The sequence below is a fragment of the Vollenhovia emeryi genome, unplaced genomic scaffold (assembly GCF_000949405.1).
Source record: "Vollenhovia emeryi isolate VEMERY1.0 unplaced genomic scaffold, V.emery_V1.0 DF939122.1, whole genome shotgun sequence".
Lineage (NCBI taxonomy): Eukaryota > Metazoa > Arthropoda > Insecta > Hymenoptera > Formicidae > Vollenhovia > Vollenhovia emeryi.
In genome coordinates, this window is record NW_011967244.1 from 3740061 (window position 1) to 3759365 (window position 19305).

The 19305-nt window shown below is 42.4% G+C and overlaps 5 protein-coding genes across 9 annotated transcripts in view; 1 reads left to right on the forward strand and 4 right to left on the reverse strand.

Moving 5' to 3' along the window:
- Window positions 1-16: 16 nt before the first annotated feature.
- On the reverse strand, window positions 17-2390 carry LOC105570045 (rhodopsin-like). The gene is made up of 9 exons (XM_012026973.1): window positions 2241-2390; window positions 1971-2170; window positions 1652-1890; window positions 1459-1565; window positions 1271-1377; window positions 1042-1189; window positions 861-971; window positions 592-755; window positions 17-511 (listed from the first exon to the last, which is right to left on the reverse strand). Exons 2-9 carry the CDS (start codon window positions 2165-2167, stop codon window positions 388-390), a joined length of 1197 nt encoding a protein of 398 aa, XP_011882363.1. The 5' UTR covers window positions 2168-2170; window positions 2241-2390; the 3' UTR covers window positions 17-387.
- Window positions 2391-2601: 211 nt separating this feature from the next.
- Window positions 2602-4060, reverse strand: LOC105570044 (COMM domain-containing protein 2). The gene is made up of 5 exons (XM_012026972.1): window positions 3589-4060; window positions 3440-3517; window positions 3285-3367; window positions 3037-3210; window positions 2602-2956 (listed from the first exon to the last, which is right to left on the reverse strand). Exons 1-5 carry the CDS (start codon window positions 3653-3655, stop codon window positions 2750-2752), a joined length of 609 nt encoding a protein of 202 aa, XP_011882362.1. The 5' UTR covers window positions 3656-4060; the 3' UTR covers window positions 2602-2749.
- A 318-nt stretch (window positions 4061-4378) lies between these two features.
- On the reverse strand, window positions 4379-5344 carry LOC105570043 (prefoldin subunit 6). The gene is made up of 3 exons (XM_012026971.1): window positions 5100-5344; window positions 4814-5009; window positions 4379-4740 (listed from the first exon to the last, which is right to left on the reverse strand). The coding sequence occupies exons 1-3, from the start codon at window positions 5161-5163 to the stop codon at window positions 4611-4613; spliced, it is 390 nt and encodes a 129-aa protein (XP_011882361.1). The 5' UTR covers window positions 5164-5344; the 3' UTR covers window positions 4379-4610.
- Window positions 5345-6885: 1541 nt separating this feature from the next.
- Window positions 6886-8946, forward strand: LOC105570042 (phospholipase A1-like). Its single transcript, XM_012026969.1, has 7 exons — window positions 6886-7102; window positions 7161-7302; window positions 7499-7626; window positions 7789-8099; window positions 8212-8308; window positions 8444-8467; window positions 8558-8946. Exons 1-7 carry the CDS (start codon window positions 6963-6965, stop codon window positions 8712-8714), a joined length of 999 nt encoding a protein of 332 aa, XP_011882359.1. The 5' UTR covers window positions 6886-6962; the 3' UTR covers window positions 8715-8946.
- Window positions 8947-10555: 1609 nt separating this feature from the next.
- LOC105570040 (alpha-protein kinase 1) overlaps window positions 10556-19305 on the reverse strand; it is a 10692-nt gene continuing 1942 nt past the window's right edge. For 2 of the 5 annotated variants that reach the window (XM_012026964.1, XM_012026965.1), the window contains exons 2-16: window positions 17723-17808; window positions 17270-17563; window positions 17011-17152; window positions 16762-16881; window positions 16371-16636; window positions 15901-16010; window positions 15138-15794; window positions 13737-13925; window positions 13412-13498; window positions 12893-13236; window positions 12459-12752; window positions 12008-12272; window positions 11688-11750; window positions 11333-11604; window positions 10556-11183 (exon numbers count right to left, since the gene is read on the reverse strand). In XM_012026964.1, the coding sequence (XP_011882354.1) occupies window positions 11001-11183; window positions 11333-11604; window positions 11688-11750; window positions 12008-12272; window positions 12459-12752; window positions 12893-13236; window positions 13412-13498; window positions 13737-13925; window positions 15138-15794; window positions 15901-16010; window positions 16371-16636; window positions 16762-16881; window positions 17011-17152; window positions 17270-17499 (3222 nt within the window). In that variant the 5' untranslated portion in view covers window positions 17500-17563; window positions 17723-17808 and the 3' untranslated portion in view covers window positions 10556-11000. The remainder of the gene's footprint in view (window positions 11184-11332; window positions 11605-11687; window positions 11751-12007; window positions 12273-12458; window positions 12753-12892; window positions 13237-13411; window positions 13499-13736; window positions 13926-15137; window positions 15795-15900; window positions 16011-16370; window positions 16637-16761; window positions 16882-17010; window positions 17153-17269; window positions 17564-17722; window positions 17809-19305) is intronic. The other 3 variants (XM_012026966.1, XM_012026967.1, XM_012026968.1) reach the window with 3 other exon arrangements.

Consider the following 19305-nt stretch of genomic DNA (forward strand, 5'->3'; position numbering starts at 1 on the left):
AGTCTTCTTAAAATAGTACACGCCAAATGATTTATTGATTAATATTCTCCTACTATAATACAATCGGCAAGTGCTTTCTATCGTTCATCCCTGCAAAGGTAATACTTAACACTTGTAGTACAAGTAGAGAATAAAAGAGAAAATCGAATGAGAATACACCAGCATATCATAGAGTTACTCCACTAAAAAAAAATATATATATGTATTCTTCTTCTTGCATAATCGGTTACGCGCAGCTATTAAAGCTTTACAAGTTACAAATTCCCATACGCGTTACATATTTATCACATAATGCGTTCAGTATTACTGATTCATCGATTTCCTCGAGAAACATACTCTAATAGTATTATATCACAATATTTAGAAACTACGATACATTGCTCTGAATTACGCTGACGTGGTCGTAGTAGATGATGTTTCTGCAACTTTCGCAGCCACGGATTGACCCTCAGTCGAGCCACATACGCAGAACGGTAACTTCTCCTTTAACGCTGCTCTATATTTTGGATGACTAAACGGAATAAGATAAACAACATTAATGCAATACAAGAACGTTAATAAATATGTATGTTCCTTAAAAATACCATTTACCTAATTCCATAGACAATTGGATTATATATAGCGTTTGCCTTTGCAAAGAGAGATCCCCAAATGGTGAAAAGAGGACTTATAGCACCGCCGAAAATACCCATATAATTGATAACTAGATATGGCGTCCATGCCATGAACCACAAGGAAATGGTCATTAGAGCTACCTGCGATCAAACGAATTTTGATTGTTTTCCAAATCATCCCACACACTTGGTATAATATAGTTAGAATCATTTTAATGCATTGCATTCTCTCTTTGTTCTACATACTTTTGCCAGTTTTGCCTCTGCACTTATGTTTTGATTATCTCCAGATCGCAAAGATTGAACGTTCATTTTCTTCGCTTGTTCCCTCATTCCTCTTTCGTGAGCAGCAACTGTCTGTTGGTTTCAAAAACACACTTACAGACACCAAATGTTTTCCAATGCTGTAACTTAAAACTGTGCTTACCGAGACGATAAAGTAATAGCTGTAAATTATAGTGAAGAGCGGCGTATAATATACAAATATCGAATACACCAAGATGTACGATTTAGAAAGCCAATCCTTGGTGAGGTAATCTGTACCGCAAGAGGTCATATTGCCTTCAGGCACGTATCTAATCGTCACAATGTAAAACGTATTAAAACACTGTGAGTTAACACGTCCTTTTAAAAAATATAATCTATCTCGATGTTACCTGTTCCATCCTACCATGGGCAAAATCGTCCATACCGAAGCGAAGAGCCAGATTATTAGAATTTCGAGTATCGCTTTCTTGATGGTGAATGGTTTTCCCGCCATACCCTGAGATTTATCCGTGTTGATTTCTCTTTCTGTTCCACTTATGTGTATATTGCTATATTAATATAGAAGCATTCTACGTACTTTCACTATAACATTGTATCGGTCTAAAGCAACAGCAGTCATGGTCCATATTGAGGCGCCACCACATAAAGAGCCCACCATGGCGTATATGTCGCACATTAACGGCCCTTGAATTAAAATTGATTTTACACGTAACACGTTATCTTTATGAAAACAATACTGAGAAAATGAAAGAGGATGAAATTTGCGTTACCTAATACCCAGGTCTCATAGTAGCAGTTGATTACCATAGGAGGTGACATGATCATCATCATGACAAAGTCCGAAAAAGCCAAATTTATCACTAGGAGATTGCTCGGCGTTCTTAGGGAGGGTGTCAACAAGAACACATACACTACGACACCATTACCGATCCACCCCATAAGTCCTAATACAATCATCACGAGGCCTAGAATTTTGTGCCACAGTGGATCCAAAGGTGGAAACTGATACCTGTAATTTCACAGCACGGTGAGGTTGATTGTGCAAAAGCGCATGGTATAGGAATATTAAATGAAGAAGTCAAAGGTGACCAGTGCGGATCGATTAAGTGCACCATATCCGGAGGTACTTTATCCACTACAGTTAGATTGTTGAAACCCATGATTTGCCGCATAGCTTGAGGTCCGTGCGTTGTTGTTAGTATATCAGCGAGTGCCATGGTGGAGTTCCCAGATAAAATGGTCGAGGTGAAATTTGTGGTGGCACTTACTGTAACGAGGGAATTCATTTTCTGCAAAATATCGGCAGGTAATTAGCGACCGTTTAAAGGTGTGACATATGTAGGTCACAGATACGCATACTTTTTGATACTGGAATGTTTCAGTGTACAACTGTCCCTGCTGGGTCTAGGTCCTGAATTCGAGGCAACTGAACAGTCCAGTTTGTAAAACATCAATGGTCCGTGATAAGAAACAGCCTACAGTGGTAACTGCGTCGTGTTCACAGTACAAGTGCAAGGAGAGACGAGTTTTCTCTTATATACCTGGCACAGAGATCCAATAAAATCATCCAATTATGTATGCAAATGTATCCCAGCCATCTTAGTATGTAACGCGCATATGTGATTACTGTCATCTATCATTTAGGATGATCTGATCAGAGTGAAACTTCACAAGTGCTGACAATAAATGTGATGTGGATAACGGCTTGGATCCGGTAGTCTTTGTAGAGAAGTCTTTTTATTTGATCCTGGACATCACACTTATACCAATTTTTATACGTATTTATACATTATTATATCTATTCTTATACGTATATTATACATTATATTTACAAATTGCCTCAATGATTATACAAATCGCAAAGAGCCTCATTTTACTGCTCTCGAGATTCTGCGAATGTGCTGGCTGCGACTCTCCTGCAGAGCTTCCTCCAGCTCTCGCGTCATGTGAAGCAAGTTAGTCGGATCGGCTTGCAGCAGAATATGTTCAATTTCCTCCGGATTGTCGGGATTCTTCAGCGACAGATCCAGAGTGACGAGTGGCGCGACTTGTTTCAACAGGGATCTCGACGCGGTCTGCAGCAGAAATAATTCAATTATGACACATAAATTAAAAACGTCGGGAGTAAAATGAGACGTACGAAGAAACCCGTTACCTGCACTTCAAACCTCCACTCCAAGTCCTGGTATCCAGGCAGTTTAAATCCAATCTCTTCCAACGAGTCCGAGACCTCGTCCTTCTTAACGCTGTACAATTTGCTCAGTATCGCTTCCTTGTCTTCCGTGAAGCCCAAGGCAACCACGGAGTCCCGGAAATCCTCCGCGCTCAGCTGCAAAACTCGAGTACGTCAATGCACCCGTTACGACAGACCTACGTCACGCACTACCGTCCATAAGGTCTCACCTTGTGCTTGCAGCTCTCCAACAAGAGATTGACCAAACCCTCCACTGAATTCTTAATCACGTCCAGCTCGACGTTCAACTTCTCTGAAACGGGACAGCTTTTACAGTTAACAATCGTCGTATCATTCCGTTGGCTACCAACAAAACTCTACTTACGCGCGGCGGCGTTGTAGACCTTGACGTTCGGACCCTTCTGCAAGTAATCCAACGCCAGTTTGCAGAAATCCTGCAAAACTACGGGAGAAATGCGCGTTATGTTTCTCTGCGAAAACCACAAAATTCACTCGTCGACCAACGACTCGTACCTGGCGACGATTGCTCGGCCAGAAACAGCACGTGCCTCTTGTGATCCGGCTTCAGCGTCAGCAGCATCCTCGCTCTCAGGCGACACACGCGCGTGTCCCTCGTCGGTTAGAATTCAGAGAGAGATGAATATCGCGTGATAACTAACATCTATCCGACGTTGGAACGGCTGCAAATACTTTCAAGACGGGCGGCACGACGTCCGGCGCCATGTTGATCTTCGGTGCTACGCTGATGCATTCGCGCGTGCGCGGCGGGAGTTTCAATGTTCATACAATTTAAAATAATCATTTCCTACGCCGATCTCTTTATCAACGTAGACTAACTTCAATCCAGGTTTGACTTGTTTAAAAAATAAAGGTCACTAGTTTTAAGAATTAGAAAAAGACAAAAAGCAAATTAATCCTTTCGTGACCAATTTTCTTTTCAGTAATAGAACGTTTGCTAAAGTCTTTTTAAATTTTGCAAATAGGACTCGTGTGTCCCAATGGTCACGCAAGAATCGAACCGAAACTGAAGTTAATTTGCATCGATAAAAATAGAGACGAAGGCGATATTTACGATTCAATTTTATATTAAAAATTGTTTTAAATCTAGACACAAGCAGTCACAATTAATTACAGTTTTAACAGCTTCGTAACAGACTCTACGATCAATCCCAGGCGTAAGACTCGCGAACTTTACCAGAATCCGTTAGAGAGTTTATTTTATTAGGCGATTGCCTCGTTAGAAAGCAATCGTCTTGTTATTAATCGACGTAGGCATCGATTCCGAAAGGGGGAATATTTTGGAAAGTTTGTACAGCTTTTAATTTACATAAATTGCACTTGGACGATCATAACACATAGCCGTGATTTATATTAATTATCGTCTATTTTATGCGATACGAATAAATGAAACAAACGCAACGCCCGTGTATCAAATGACGAGGCTATATGAGTAACAATGTCGCTTAAGCGATTATCGTTAGAATTATTGATTATGCAATTGTGACAATTCCATGAAAGCAGCGATCTGTACAGTATTAAGATTTCGGTTGGTTTGTCGACGCTTTAATCTGGGCCTGCTGAAACGCCTGCTGCAATTTGTCTATGACACCTCTCTGCGAGTCCATCTTCTTGTCCAGGGTGGACATCTGATCGTCCACGCGTTTCCTGAAATTCGTCACGTCGCACGTGAATCCAAAAGCAAGCCCGACGGGCACGATTTACAATCGGCGAAACTCACAGCTCGGATTTGATGTAAGACATGCGCTTGTCGACATTCCCCTTGGCCATGCAGAGCTCTTGCTTGACGAGCACGGGTCCTATCAGCTTGAACACGTCGTTCTCCTCCTTCAGAAGGTCCAGCTCCTTCTTCACCATGATATTCTCGTTCAGCTGTCCATCCAGCTGTTGCCTCTGGCTCAGCGCCTTGTTGTATTCTGCAAACACGACGGACAGATGAAAAATAATGCGACAAACGGGGAGCGATTTGCTTTGCTCTCCCGAAAAGCACCGAACGGCCTCTTAACCTTTTTGAAACTGCCTCAGCGTGTCGGCCTCGTTCTGAAGCTTCTTTTGTACTTCCTCCACCATTTTCCGAGAGGTATTTCTAACTGCGTCGAGAAACGAGCCGCGGTGAACTTATTTTATAAAGCGCACCGTTCAACAACACCGGAAACTCGCGCGAAGACGCAATCACAGCAAGAACCTCGCGGACATAACCAAATTAGTATTTGGCTCTTGGATCGTATCGTATCGTCTCGCGCGATTCGATATATCTCGACTGCTTCCCGCGATTCGATACAACTCGATTGCTTCTCGCCGTTCGATCCGTGCGCGAGATTTAAATTCTCGCGCGCGCGAACCAATTGACTTGCCGTCCGTTGTTATCGCAACGAAGATACGTAATTTCAAGTTGGCTGGCGTTTCGATTTTTGCACGTACAGATTTCACGTGCGACTCGCGCGAGATATCTGTCTTGCCGGTTAACCGAGTATGAATCGCGAGGATTCAGCGATCACGCGCCGATATCGACCGCTAATTATTCACAGATCGCGGTTTCTTCCCGTACTCATCGCGTACGCGTATCGAGAAAGAATAGTACGATATGCTGGCCGCTAACCGACCTGTTCGACCGTCGCCGCATGAATCCTCAGGCACAATGAGAATAGACTGTTTTCGACCGAAGCGTTTACGGCGCTACGTTTTCTCTCGGAACCGATGCTCGGCGTTCTACGCCCGAAATTCCGAGAATTTTAGCGACTGATAAACGTCGGAGTGCTCCTTTGCATTCGAGCAAGCGAGAGAGAATGAGATAGAAAGGGAGGAAGAGCACTCCGACACTGTACTTAAAATTACTACAACATTTAAATATCTTAGAAGCGTAAAATTGATTATAAGTCGACGACTAGTCAATTGTAAATGAAATCAATTGTAAAATGATGACTGCACGCAATTTTAAATGTTAGAAAAATATTTAAATTGGTTAAGAAAGAATATTTTAAATATATAATGAATTGTTGCATTGTTGTATCCGAGAAGCCTCACGCGCGAGATTTAGATTCCAGCGCGCGTGAGCTAGTCCCGATTTTATTCCAGCCACTTCGATTGGTTGAATAATTTTTCTGCCACAGTCATTTCTTTGAATTACGCTCTAGTATTGTAGGTATCGACACTCCATTCAAAATTCTCGATAACTCTTTAAAAGATTTAAACTCTTTTCTCACGTTCGATGAGCTTTTTTTCAGAGAGGATATTCAGCAATTATCTTGCTCACTATGCACCTGTACACTTGCTTGTATTTCAGCGATGAGATTATTCCGTGAATTAAAAATGCACAAATTTCTCCGTTTATCCTCGCAAATTTATATAAATGTGAAATGCAAAATGACACCACCGTGACACGCGTTAAATCCTGTTTCGTCGTTCACGATTTCGGCATTTATCAGGACACGTATTTCGTGCAAATTTTCACGATTGTCGTAATGTTCGCAGAATATTAAGACATTTGTCTTACTATGCCGATAAGTAACAATATCAAGGATAGAACATTACGTCAAGATGAAATGTTTGCCTACTGCGACACTTCGTCATCTTTTATTACCGCACAATGTTGGAAATAAAAGCGAGTAGCAAAAGGAAGAGATGCGCGCGGTCGAAGTTACATTGTTGTCCATTTTGCGTCGCGATATTGAATACCATAAAATATACTTCCGCAAATTTTCCGCGGTCGTTAAACAGTTTGCACAGCCGCCGGCGGAATGTTACAAATGCCAGTACTCATACAAGTACGCATAAAAGCGCAGAACGTACTTATAAAAGCTCGCTGATAATTGCGACACTTGGTCCCACGTCTATCAGTTTCCTTTTGCCGATTCGTATTCCTTTTGTACATGATGAGGACGATTTTAACGATACTTGCAATTTTCTTTGTACGATATGCACATTCACGTGCCGCGCCTGAACCGTTTTTCCGTAACGATGACGACTGTTCCTTCGGCGTTAAGACGATATCACTCTTAGTGTACAACAGGTAAAAAAAGGCGCGAATGTCTATTTAGGTTTTACGCTTATATCTATCGCTCTTTCAGTAATAACAAAGGCCAAAATATGAGCATAACCGACATGTGTAATAATGTCAAGCCATCGCAAAAGGTTGCCTTTTTAGTCCATGGCTTCGTCAGCACCGTACAAGCGGGCCATTTTAGAAGCCTGGCCCTTCAATTGGCAGAGGTAGATACCACATAGTCGCATGTGTAACTAGAACGATAACACAATGCTTCTAGAAAAGACGAAATTCTTATTTCAATACGAGAGTATTGTGAACGTAATGGAAACAAGTCAAGAATTGATAAAGCAACTTTCTGATAAAATTGATCAATTCTTGACACAGTCGAGCATTTGACAAGATAATTTCCTACTTTTACAGAAAGGCTATACAGTATTTGCGGTGGATTGGTCTCAAGGAGCTTGCACTACTGGGCTCGCCGTTTTGAAGTTTATGGAGTATCCCGATGCGGCGAAGAACACTCTTGCAGTAGGTCAACACGTGGCAAGGTATAACTACTTAAAAAAAAAGATGAATATAAAAGTAATATTCATAATTAACATACATAATATCGTTAATATATAAGTAGCACTCAATACTAAAATAGATCTTACATGTATCGAAGATGCGATGTCCACGACTGATATATTTGATCGGATTATCTCTTGCAGCTTTGTCGAGAAACTGATCAAGGAGTGCGGAGTTCCGTTGGAACAGATCACGTTCATCGGCCACAGTCTTGGCGCGCACGTGTGCGGCTTCGCCGCGAAAGAAATTCGAAACAGGAAACTCGGCACAGTTTCGCTTATTATTGCCGCCGATCCCGCCAATCCAACGCTCGGTTGCAAGGATTGCGACGACAGACTCTGTCACACAGATTGCAGCTGTCTAAAAGTCGTTCACACGTCGACTCTTGGAATGGGGAAAGCTCTAGGTCACCTAGACTTGCAGTTCAATAATGGAAATATGCAGCCAGGATGTTGTAAGAGATGAATCGCATTTAATTATAACATACGGAGAAACGTTGAATGTCGCTAGAATGATAGCTAGAAGAAACGATAGAAAGTTATAAATCAAACAAATTTGCATTTTAGGGGCGGATTTAAGTCAAGCTTGCTCGCACGGCTTATCTGTCAAATATATAGAAAATGCGGCGGGAAATACATGCGTATTCCCTGGAGTTCCTATAAAGTAAGCTCCTTCCTTCGACATGTTTCAGCTCGATTCAATCTCTATAAGTGTCCCTGCCTCATTATATCAAATTTACATCACACCTTTATAAGATATTGCATGTATTAATGTCACTCCCTTTTCTTTTGTTTTCAGAGAAAAGCTAGGCGTTTTCGACAGGTATAAATAAGACATTACTTTATATACAGATTCCTTTTGATAATTTCTGACAATTATTACTTAATTTAATGCTTATTACTTTTTTTTCAGAACACCCCCTTATCCTGCTGATAACGAAACGAATTGCATTATCGTGAACGAGAATTTACTGGATCCCAGCTGTTCCATAAAGGGACAATACTATGTATTCGTGGACAGTAAGACCTACTGTACAGAGAATCCCCCACTGAATTGCCAAAAACAATAGTAGCAAGTTATTGAATTTATGAAACGTTAATCTCGCAACAATAAAAATAAAATTTTACAATAGACATTTGTAAATGAGTAATTAAAATACATCGTTCTAGCATGCAGATCTTTCTTTCTCAAAATCTTTGAGCCATTACCGATGAAAAAAAAACGAACCATTGTAATTGATAAAGCTTATTAAACTAACAATAAGTGATGGACGAAAAGACGGAAATAGAAGTATCACAGGCATTTCATTGCGCATTATCGTATATTTCTCGATTATCTTACTGAATTAAATTTTATATATATAATAATTATAATTTTTTATTATCTCATTCGTTCTCTTGTGTATGCGACGTTCTTTCGTTATTCGCCTTTAAAACGACAGAGATACTTTCGATAATCATCTGCCACGGGAATAACTATCGTTCAACGTAATTCGCGTCGTATGAACATCGTAGTATATCGCTCAGACGTTTCTCTCGCATCATTTATCGTACATCGTGTGTTAATATTCCCTCTATCTTCCTTTCTTTTTATCTCACCTCGCATTTGCAATTAAAATACATTGTCGCGTTGTTAATGTTTTTTTTTCGAACAGCCACCTGTAGTTTTCCTTAATCAATAAGATCGACATCTTGTCGCGAGAGTGGAAATATCGCTATTCTCTCGGTTAACACAGACACTCCGTATGGACATAATCTGTATGACCTGTGTATTCAATCAATTTAATTCACAACTCAAAAGATATTCGTTAAATAGATAATTCTAATCCTTAGTCTTGCTTTTCTTAATAACAAGTCCGCGTCCTGCAATATCACAATGTGATGGCGCACGCCAACAACGCACTCGAAGAAAATTTATTTGTGCAAAGATAATAAAACTCCATGTTACTTTACTGTAATGACAATAAAATCATATCGCGTTATATGCTGCTCAATGATAAAAGAACTGTATGAAACTGGATAAAACATCCCAATTACATTACATTTCAACGCGATAAAAGCAATATTATAAAGTAGCAAAATATGTATAAGACGATTCAGTTTCGCGTACTATTAGGTACATATATATATATATACAGAGTTGGAAAGTTACTTTATAAAAGTATCTAGTTACAGTTACAAGTTATCAATTCTGAAAACTAACGCGTTACAGTTACAGTACAACGAATCGTTACTTTGTAGTTACTTTCTTGCGATGAAAATAAAAATGTCCATTTGAAATCAAATCTGCATTTTAATTGTAAAGTGTCGCTAAAGGCGTTTATGCGCAAATGCAAAGCCTAATGCGATGCGGAGATGTAAAATATATATAAAGTAACTATTAATGTAACTACTAAATTAGTTATTAGTTATCGAAAAATGTAACTGAGTTAAGTTACAGTTACAGATAGAGAGAAAGTAACGAAGTTAAGTTAGAGTTACCAAAAAAAAGTAAATGTAACCGTAACTTCGTTACAAGTAACGAGTTACTTCCAACCCTGTATATATGTATATATATATATATATATATATATATATATATATATATATATCTATGTGTGTGTGTGTGTGTGTGTGTGTGTGTGTGTGTGTGTGTGTATCAATTCTTTCGCTATAACAATAGAGTTTTTAATATATCCGATAACAAAATTTTAAATTTAAAACACATCTTTCAACGATGAAACATATAAAATTAGATAATATTTCAGGAAGTTTTATTACATTTGCATTCCAAGTTTTATAGCTGCATTTTTTCTTTATCTTCCAAAATCTATAAACACAGGGTATTAATTTTCCATTTCAATATGTTTCGAAGAAAATAGTGTTTTGATAATAAGAGTTTAGAAAGGAAATGCATTTATCATCACTTCTTGATATCTTAATCATTCATCCGTTTAATATTTCATATCCTACATAAACTTCGCTTATAACGATAGTCAGACTTAATTATGACAAATTTTGCTATAATTCAGAAATTAATATCATGAGGAAGATGTATTGACGTATAATCTTCGTTTACATCGAGGAGTACGCATTAACTCATATTTTATTCCGATATTTTATTCAAGTAAATATTCGCACAAATAAATGGAGATTGGAAATTAAACGTTGATATAGAAGCGTTAGGAAAACGTACATTATCGACTGTCGCTTTTTTTTTGTTTCTTTCATTTGCTGGATTTGATCTTGCCACGTCTGGAAACATTATGACGCCTCGACTCGTTCGCCTCAAGCATTAGACTTATAGGTCTGCAATATAGACGGCCTATGTATCTCGATACCGCGCATTATAAGATATCTTTTTTTTGTTCTTTTCATTAGTTTGCACGGAGCTTGATCGCGATCAACTTACTTTCGATTTCGGATCCTGCAGAGATGAGCTTGGTGTGCGGTTGTGCGGTTGTGCTCGGCTGTGGATTATTCAACTGTCCCGCGGTTGTGGGTGCAGCAAAGCCAGGAGGTGGTTGCATCGCCCAATGCTGAGGAGGTGCGCTCTGCTCCTGCGCACGGAAGGTGAATTGTTCACGTTTGCATGCATTGTCGACACAGAATATATTCCGTGTAGAATCAATAAGATGCAATTCACATTTTATGGCGAGTAACAAAGAACAATTACCTAAAAATGTACAAAACAAGGGAAATTTCGTACCTGTTGCGCGTTGTGAGTCACAACGTGAGAAGGATGAATGTGAGAAAACTGCCAAGCGTTGGTAGTTTGGAATGGAAGAGGTCTAGACGAAGTAACTATAGCCGGATCAATCGAGGTCCAATCCGCGATAGGTCCGAAATTGTTCCATCCTTTCTGGTGCAACGCTTGATGGTGGAACTGTTGCTGTTGTTGCTGCTGCTGCTGCTGCTGATTGTTAATCTCACACCAATCTTTCAGGGTATACACCGCGTCGCCCGTGCACTTGCCGATGCCTGTACGGAAAATTGATCCAATATTAAGCTACAAGTATATTAAAAATATCCGAATATGAAAGATTAACAAGTAGAATAATTACTTTGTGTGTTGAGAAGCGGGCTTCCGTTTGGAAGATATGCACTCTGCTGAGGTGGCTGCGCTCCTACAAACATAACGTTGGACGGATGTTAATAAATCGCGAGCAGCAATGTTCCATCAATCTAAATCTACACGATCGTGTGACTCTTTGTAGACCGATAGAGATCTCTACGGGTCTTTTTACTTTCTTGTCTAAAACCGCGAATCAACCATTTATTTTCGTGTCTACGGCTACGACAGATTATCGTATACGTATGTAAACTTCACGCACTGTGCACTATGATTCCTGATGCCTGATGGAAAAATTGGAGGAACACTAACCAGAGAGGGCACTATTCGTTGGTGCTGGTCGTGGTATACCGAGACCGAATGAGTTCATGTGATTTGGCGTGGAACCCGGAAAACCCGGTGGCGGGAGTCGACTGCGCTGTCCTAAGCTGGTGGCCGTCACAGTGCCCTGTGCTGGGCTCTGCGCGCCGCTTGGTAACAGATTTTGCGGAAGACGGGACAAGAGGGAATGCGACTGAAGCACCTGTAGATTTTGCAAGTGCTGAGCTTGTTGCTGCAAGTGTGCTATGTGCGCAACCTAAAACAGTATTTGTCTCCGTGAGTCTCATTTAATTTGCGAATGCATCTATCTGTACAGTACTAAATTATACAGAGGGTTCCCCTAAAATGTGTAGTCAAGTTTTATTAAATGTACTTTTTTTGGTTAATACTCGTACTAAGAAATCAAAGTATTCTTTTACAAGATTTCGATGAGGATATTTACTTGTGGAAAGTGTTGTTGGTTAAGGCTCACGAGCGTTTGTTGATGCTGCACCCTAGTTTGCTCCTCCCGTTCTCTTTGTTGCTGTTGCTGCTGGAACATCTTCTGCTGTTGTACTTGCATCTCGTCTTCTAAAAGTTCTGCTAATGCTTTCTGCGTTTCGTGGAAAGGATCGAAACCTAAATCGTCGTCCGCTTTCACGTCTGAGCCTGCATCACGATGATTCCGGACTTCTTCCATTGTAGCGTGGCCGTTCTGCTTTACGTACTCACAGTTTTCTTGAGTTTGTTGCTGCGCCTTTGAAATGTTATTCTTAACATTAGCAACATGGTGATACGTTTCTTGTCAATAAGAATTTTGCATTTTTACAGAGAACATCGCGTTGCTTTTTCTAGGCATATAATTTGGGAATATAATTTTATAATTACTCCGCTCACCTGTATATTAAGCCTTTGTTGTAATGAATTTTGTTGAAAGTCTGCCATAAACTTAGATGCGGATGAATTTACAAGTAAGTTAGACGTGAAGGTACCAGATGATGGTTCGGCGAGTGTAGCAGTGTAAGGTGCATTCATATAAACCTCCTCCTCTACAAAACCCTCGGAGTTGAACGTCACCCTTGGCGAATCAGTTGGGCTAGATTTTGATATTATGTGGTTCGCTCGAGTCGATTCCGGCTGGAAGCCGAAAGCGGCTTGCCAATCTTCGCTAGAATGAACTGTCGGCAAGGAATCGGGTATCGTAGCCACTCCCGTGCTCGTCCAATCTAAATTTGTATTTGCTACATGTCGAAGGAAAATTCATTGAAAAGTCTTTTAATGATGACAATAACATATAAACATTTTTAACGTAGGATAAATGCACAGGGATAAGTCTTAAAATTTTTTAACAGTGAGCTTATTGGTGGTTTATTCACATCAAACCTCAGTAATGTTCGGATGTGCGCTTATTTTTACCTTTTGACTCTATCTCACGGATGGCCATTGCTCGCTTGTCTACGAATTTTTCTTGTTTTCTTATTTGCATTGTTACTTGAAAAGAACCTGAAGTCGAAACGTTGTAACGAATTTAATAAAATTTGCCAGTTGGGTAGACAATAAGCTCGCTACTTTAATTTTTAATCATCACTGGCGACTATAAGTGACATTTGTCTTTCGTCTTAAAATTTTTCAGTAATTGTTTCTCGTAATACTTTTTCTTTAAGTAAAATAGAGTTTTTCTTTGAAGAAAAGCTAATAATAGTAAACACAATAGTAACAAAGGTACAGAGTTTATACATGCCTGTGAGGGAATTTGGTGGCATCGAGGTGGTGGTTGGTATTTTCTGAAAGGTATTCGAACTGAAGAAACTGTTATTGTCCGCCTGAAAGATCGACCGATGGTTGAGTTGCATTTGAGATCCGTTGTGTAATCCTGGTGGTGGTAGTTGATTGGCACCTTGTGATGAATTTGTGCTAGCTGGAGACGAACCTACAGATAATACGCAAAAATCTCTATACTACACGACGCGGTCAAAATCGTTTCTATACTCTTATAATGCCAGAATAAACAGCTACTCAATTCAAGTCTCTTGTCGAGAAGCGTTTACATACACGTCACACAAAGAAAGTTACGGCAACAAGAATGTCTTTTTAGACGTTAAATTATCAAAACGGAGTAATTCGTGTAATTTTGAAAAAACACCACAACGCGTTGCGATCACTAAATTTGTCGGAGCAATGTCCACGCTCGTTTTTCGTGTCCTGTAATTTCTCTCACCGGAATCTATAAGGAATACACAACATTTAAGTGTACACAAGAACACAAATAAAAAAACGGCTACTACTGATATTTTTCCAAAAATTCTCTTTATTTTGGCATCAATAAACTGTTCGGTGTGTGTTTTCTACATTATTAAAATATAAAATAATCATAAACTTTGGTTTACTGTACATTATTTAGAATGTTTGAACGAACTGTATTATTTAGTTGCTGCGCGCTCAAATTTTATAACGTACATTCAAAGGATAAGCACACTTTCAGAAAAACTCATAATTTGTTATTATGATTACCACTTTGTCATGTTACAGTTGCTACAATCTTTTCTCATTTTCAATAGCAAATTTATGATAATGCTATATATATCATCATATATATTATATATGAATATGTATTGTACAATATGTAACAAAGTTCTCAGGTTCAGAGTTTAATAATTCAGTGCCTGGAGTTCAACTTTTGTTACATGCTACATATAAACATATAAACATATATAATATGCATTGTACATATATGTATGTATATACATATATGAATACATATATATATATAAATCTATTACAATAACACTTTATTCAAATAATTCATCTGCGCAACCACATAAAATAACCAATAAAACTTATCCTCTGATAACGACAGTAATGGCAAATCATAACTAATTAAAAAATAATCATACAAGTGTTATTATCACGTGAAAATATAATGTAGATCTGTGATTAACTCACTCAAAACAAATTAAATCGAACAAAACAAATTAAATCAAAATAGTTTCATAGCGTAATTACAAAATAAATCAAACCAAAATGGTAACATATTCGACGTCCTATAAAGTTTAAAACTTCGCATCGTAGAATATGTCGGAGATTGGTACAAAAAAGCCAACGTAAGCGATAAAAGTGAGAACAATTAGGGCAAAGAACTCACCCAAAAGAACAGCACCACTGCCACTGTTTTCCTCGCTCGATTCAACCAAATGTTCGGCTTGATGATTTATATTAGAGTCTTCCGTGCTCGAGATCGTGCTCGCTGGCGTGCTACCTTCGCGCTGTTGATCCATTTCACTGTCCGAATGCCGGCGTTCCCCGTTTTGAAATGCACCATTTACATTAACTTCGTGAGACTGTAATTGAACTAATTTTGATGTTTTGTTGCTAATTTGTGGTTGTTGTTGCTGCTGCTGCTCCATTTTACACTTGTTACCCAATTTTTGCAACATTTCACTGTTTGTATCAGCGGAAAAGTTTCTAACGTCCTTTTGTCCGGTAATTTGCGATTGCGAACCACTTTGCGTACTGATTGAGCTTGATTCAGATCGCGACGTCGGACGAGTACCGTGCTTCTCTTTGTTTTGACTATTTTTATGTTTGTTCCGAGCTGCCTGTGCTTTACTTTCGCTATTACTTTTACCCCGCCGTACACCCACACCACTTTCACCCTTATTGTTGTTGTTTTGCTGATGCGTAGGCACTCCGGAGGACAAATGACATTGTTGAGCAACCGTACCGTTTCCGCTTGTTACGTTGCCGTGTTGTGAAGTTGTTTGCGCAGGTGGTGATATTTCTTTACAACTGGTTTGTGTACCTGAAAACAAGAAAACGTCGATACATAGCACCGGGAATCCTTGCCTTGCGAATTTCCAACTTCAAACAATGTCCTATCGTGCTGAAACACGATTTTATTTACTCACTATTCGTCTGACCCGGTTGCAACGACGGCCAGGCCTCCTTAGTCTGCGAATTTACAGTTCCACTTTCCCTAACAATACTGCCCGTTACAGGTGGTGATGGCGTCGGTTTCCTGGGAAAATGGAGATCGAAACTAGATTCACGGCGCATAACGACCCGAAGACAGTTACTGTGCGCTGAAGCCTCGTCTACAATCTGCTCTTTGCGTCTAGACACATTCTATTTTGCAGCCAATGGATACGTTCAAAAACTATGTGCAAGTTAATAAATTGCACTTGGTCGACAAACTGTTTAAGCGTATCGCTTAAACAAAATGGAATGTTTCTAATCGCAAAGAGCACATTGTACATCAGGTTTAAGACAAGGACTTGAAACATATAACCGTCTTCAGAGTATAAAATAGCCATTCTGCTGAGGCCCTAACGCAGTCCCAGAGAAACGTGTCGCTGTTACGACGAGATAAATTTCATACCGTTGAACTGAAGACGCTTGCGCATGTAACGATTGCACAAGCTTGCGCTCGTACTCCTGGTGCTTGCCCTGATGCATCTCCTCCTTCGTAAACGATGCCTCCTGGTCCCCAAGATCGTGCAGGTACATGCAATCTGGCTTCGGACAGGCTTGATTACGCATAAAGTGCGAACAGTACTTCGTCGTCCCTAACGAGGTTTTTATTGTCCGTCCATCCACGATAATGTTATTCACAGCCTCTATAGCACGTAGCGCATCCTCTTGACGCTGTTGAGAACACGAGGAACATCATTGCTAACAAATACTTGTCACATTCGTTTGTCGTCTGCGAGACGAGGGAGGGGAAAAACACCCCCCCGTCGGGCTTCAAGAGGAAGGGCGCGAGTACTCACTTGATAAGTAACATAAGCCGAAGCACTGGGGCCTTGAGACCCTGCATAGGAAGTACTCTGGTTAATTACGACTTTGTGTATCTTCCCAAATTTCCCAAAATAATCGTGTTTCTTTAAAACCTAGAGCATGCGAAATATTATACGTCGTGATCTCCTTCGTTTCTTTCTAAAGGTATACAGTGTTAGCGGAGCTCTTCGCGCAATCGATCGGACTTAAAGAAACGCTCGTTTGCCGGCGTGCATACTCACATCAGCGTCTGCCAGCCGCATTGGTAATCCTACTACAAACACTAAATTTTTTTGTACTACTCTCACGTTCGCTAGATGTTTCCGATTTTCTGTAACTCGCTGCTTCCGCTGCTGATCCTTCAATCTCTTTTCGGCTTTCAATCTGAAAGAAACCGAGCGGGATAGAGCTCGTTCGGGTTGGCGATCTCTGCGACCGGGGGTCCGTTTCACCGCGGCCGGCCGAGTCGACTTGGGTATAAACAACAGATTCGGCGAGTACCTTACTACGTCTTCCTTGGAAAGGGGTTTAAAATCAGCCGGATTTTCAGAATAGGCCTTTCGACACGCCGGACAGAGGCCGTTCTCGTCGGTACGGATTCTGTGCCAACAGAAACGGCATATCTGGTACCCGCAGGTGCACGGGAAGAAATTCAGATCGTCCACCTCCAACGGTTCCATACACAGGGGGCACTCCACCGCGTCGTCGCCGCTCTGATTCAATACTGACATCTTTCGTCCGGTGAACGTCACGAGACAGCAAAAGATCACCAATGTCTGCTCCACGTGCCAGAGACTGCAAAACAAAAGCACGACGGTGTCACAAGAGCCGTGGGGGGTGGCGGCAAGTGCGCGCGATTAACGATTAACGCCACTCGCGGTCCCTCCTCATCCTTAAGGCTCCCGGGACGTCGCGCCGCGGATCCCCCAGGTCGCCGCCTCGGCTCTCACTTACATGACAAACTCGTCACCACGCTGGTGATTGGGTAATTGACACAGTGCTCGCAGGGCTTCACTTCACGCCGCTACTTCTCGTCCGATCTGAAACAGATGGGCGCAACCGTTAGCCATCCGCGTACGGGCCGGATTTACGTCGCGCCTCGCGGGAGGAGGCGGCAGGAGGAGGAGAGCGCGTCTCTCCGTCCCGTCGTCGCCGTCGATCGCGAGGCATCCTCCGTCCCTCTCTTTCTCGCGTGCGCGCGCGCGCGCGGCGGGGGGGGCAGGGGGGGGCGAGAGACGGCAAAACGTAAACGTGGACACGCGCGCGCGACTCTTACGCGACGCAGAACGACCAGACATCGAGGCCGCTGTCGGGGACCGTCCGTCCGCGCGCTCGTCCTCTCGCGGGCCCGCACTCCCACGCGCGCCTCTCTCCGCGCTTATCAGATCGAAACAGGTGCGAGCGGGCGCGGGGTGGTCCGGGGCGGGGGGGAGGGGGAGGGAACGGGAGCGACCCGGGGGTGACGAGCGGGCCTACGCGGAGGCGAAAGGGCGACGACAGGTCACGAACCGCGAGTTCCGTTTTGACAGGAGCTGTCAGATCGGCGCGAGGGAAGGAAAGGAAGGAAGAAAGAAAGAGAGCGCGCGCGCTCCTCTCGCGGGAGGGGGCGAGAGAGTGGGAGGGAACGGAACGGCGGCGGGGGGAGGGGGAGGGAGGGAGAAAGAGAACGAATGGCGAGAGGTGCAGCGAACAAAGGAGACGTGCACACCGGAATTCTCGCGCGATTACGCACGAGGGCCTAGGTTTCGCGGAGGGCGGGAGGGGGCGCGACGCCCTACGCACCACGGAGGGTCGACGACGTCCCCCCCTCTCTCTCTCGCGCGTGCGGCTCCGCCGCGGAGTCGAGGTGACGGGAGTTCGTTCTCACCGTGCGTCGTGACGTCGAGGTCGTCGACGACCGATCGGTGGGAGGGGGGAGAGAGAGGATTTCTCTAGAAAAATCCTGTTCACGGTACTACGAGGAGAGGGCCGCCGTCTCCTCTCTCTCTCTCTTATTTCTGTTCTTTCTTTCTTCCTCGCTCTCGCTCCGTTTCTCACGCGTCCGTCGGTCTCAGTCTTGTCTCTCGCGCACGGAGACGAAAAGCGCGTACCGTAAGCACGAGAGGGCGACGATCGGGCGAAACAGCTGTTGGTAGCGTCCGCGAGAGGCCCGGCGCGAGGGCGAGCGCGAGAAACGTCAAGCGGGCGCGGGCGCGAGAGAGAGAGAGAGAGAGAGAGAAAAGGTTCCGCTGGCTACGCCATAACAGAGAGGCCTACGCGAAAATCCGCCGCGTAGGCCGGCGTGGCGCGTGGTGGGGCATGACACGTAAATTCCGTGTCTCTGTCCTCTCTCTTTCTCGCTCGCCTCCTAGGCCACGAGTACGCAAGGACGACGATTTGCGTTTCGCGGACGGCGGTCCGCGCGAGGGGGGAAAATCCGCGACTCGACTCGGTCGACTCGGGTGTGGGCGAGAGCGAGAGAGAGAGAGGCAGAGAGCGCGCGGGTGGTCGAGAGGGACGCGGGCAGGGTCGCGGGAGGGGATGGACCACAGACTTCT

What these genes read in the sequence shown, in the direction of transcription:
- LOC105570045 (XM_012026973.1), bottom strand. Translation starts at nt 2,167, where the DNA reads ATGAATTCCCTCGTTACAGTAAGTGCCACCACAAATTTCACCTCGACC. An exon ending in CCCATGGTAGGATGGAACAG is followed by an intron (nt 1,190 to 1,270) that starts GTAACATCGAGA and finishes TGTGACGATTAG; the next exon opens with ATACGTGCCTGAAGGCAATA. An exon ending in CCAATTGTCTATGGAATTAG is followed by an intron (nt 512 to 591) that starts GTAAATGGTATT and finishes TATTCCGTTTAG; the next exon opens with TCATCCAAAATATAGAGCAG.
- LOC105570044 (XM_012026972.1), bottom strand. Translation starts at nt 3,655, where the DNA reads ATGCTGCTGACGCTGAAGCCGGATCACAAGAGGCACGTGCTGTTTCTG. An exon ending in GGTCTACAACGCCGCCGCGC is followed by an intron (nt 3,368 to 3,439) that starts GTAAGTAGAGTT and finishes GTCCCGTTTCAG; the next exon opens with AGAAGTTGAACGTCGAGCTG. An exon ending in TGGAGAGCTGCAAGCACAAG is followed by an intron (nt 3,211 to 3,284) that starts GTGAGACCTTAT and finishes CGAGTTTTGCAG; the next exon opens with CTGAGCGCGGAGGATTTCCG.
- LOC105570043 (XM_012026971.1), bottom strand. Translation starts at nt 5,163, where the DNA reads ATGGTGGAGGAAGTACAAAAGAAGCTTCAGAACGAGGCCGACACGCTG. An exon ending in GCTGAGGCAGTTTCAAAAAG is followed by an intron (nt 5,010 to 5,099) that starts GTTAAGAGGCCG and finishes TCGTGTTTGCAG; the next exon opens with AATACAACAAGGCGCTGAGC. An exon ending in TCTTACATCAAATCCGAGCT is followed by an intron (nt 4,741 to 4,813) that starts GTGAGTTTCGCC and finishes GACGAATTTCAG; the next exon opens with GAAACGCGTGGACGATCAGA.
- LOC105570042 (XM_012026969.1), top strand. Translation starts at nt 6,963, where the DNA reads ATGATGAGGACGATTTTAACGATACTTGCAATTTTCTTTGTACGATAT. An exon ending in TGGCCCTTCAATTGGCAGAG is followed by an intron (nt 7,303 to 7,498) that starts GTAGATACCACA and finishes CTACTTTTACAG; the next exon opens with AAAGGCTATACAGTATTTGC. An exon ending in AAGCTAGGCGTTTTCGACAG is followed by an intron (nt 8,468 to 8,557) that starts GTATAAATAAGA and finishes CTTTTTTTTCAG; the next exon opens with AACACCCCCTTATCCTGCTG.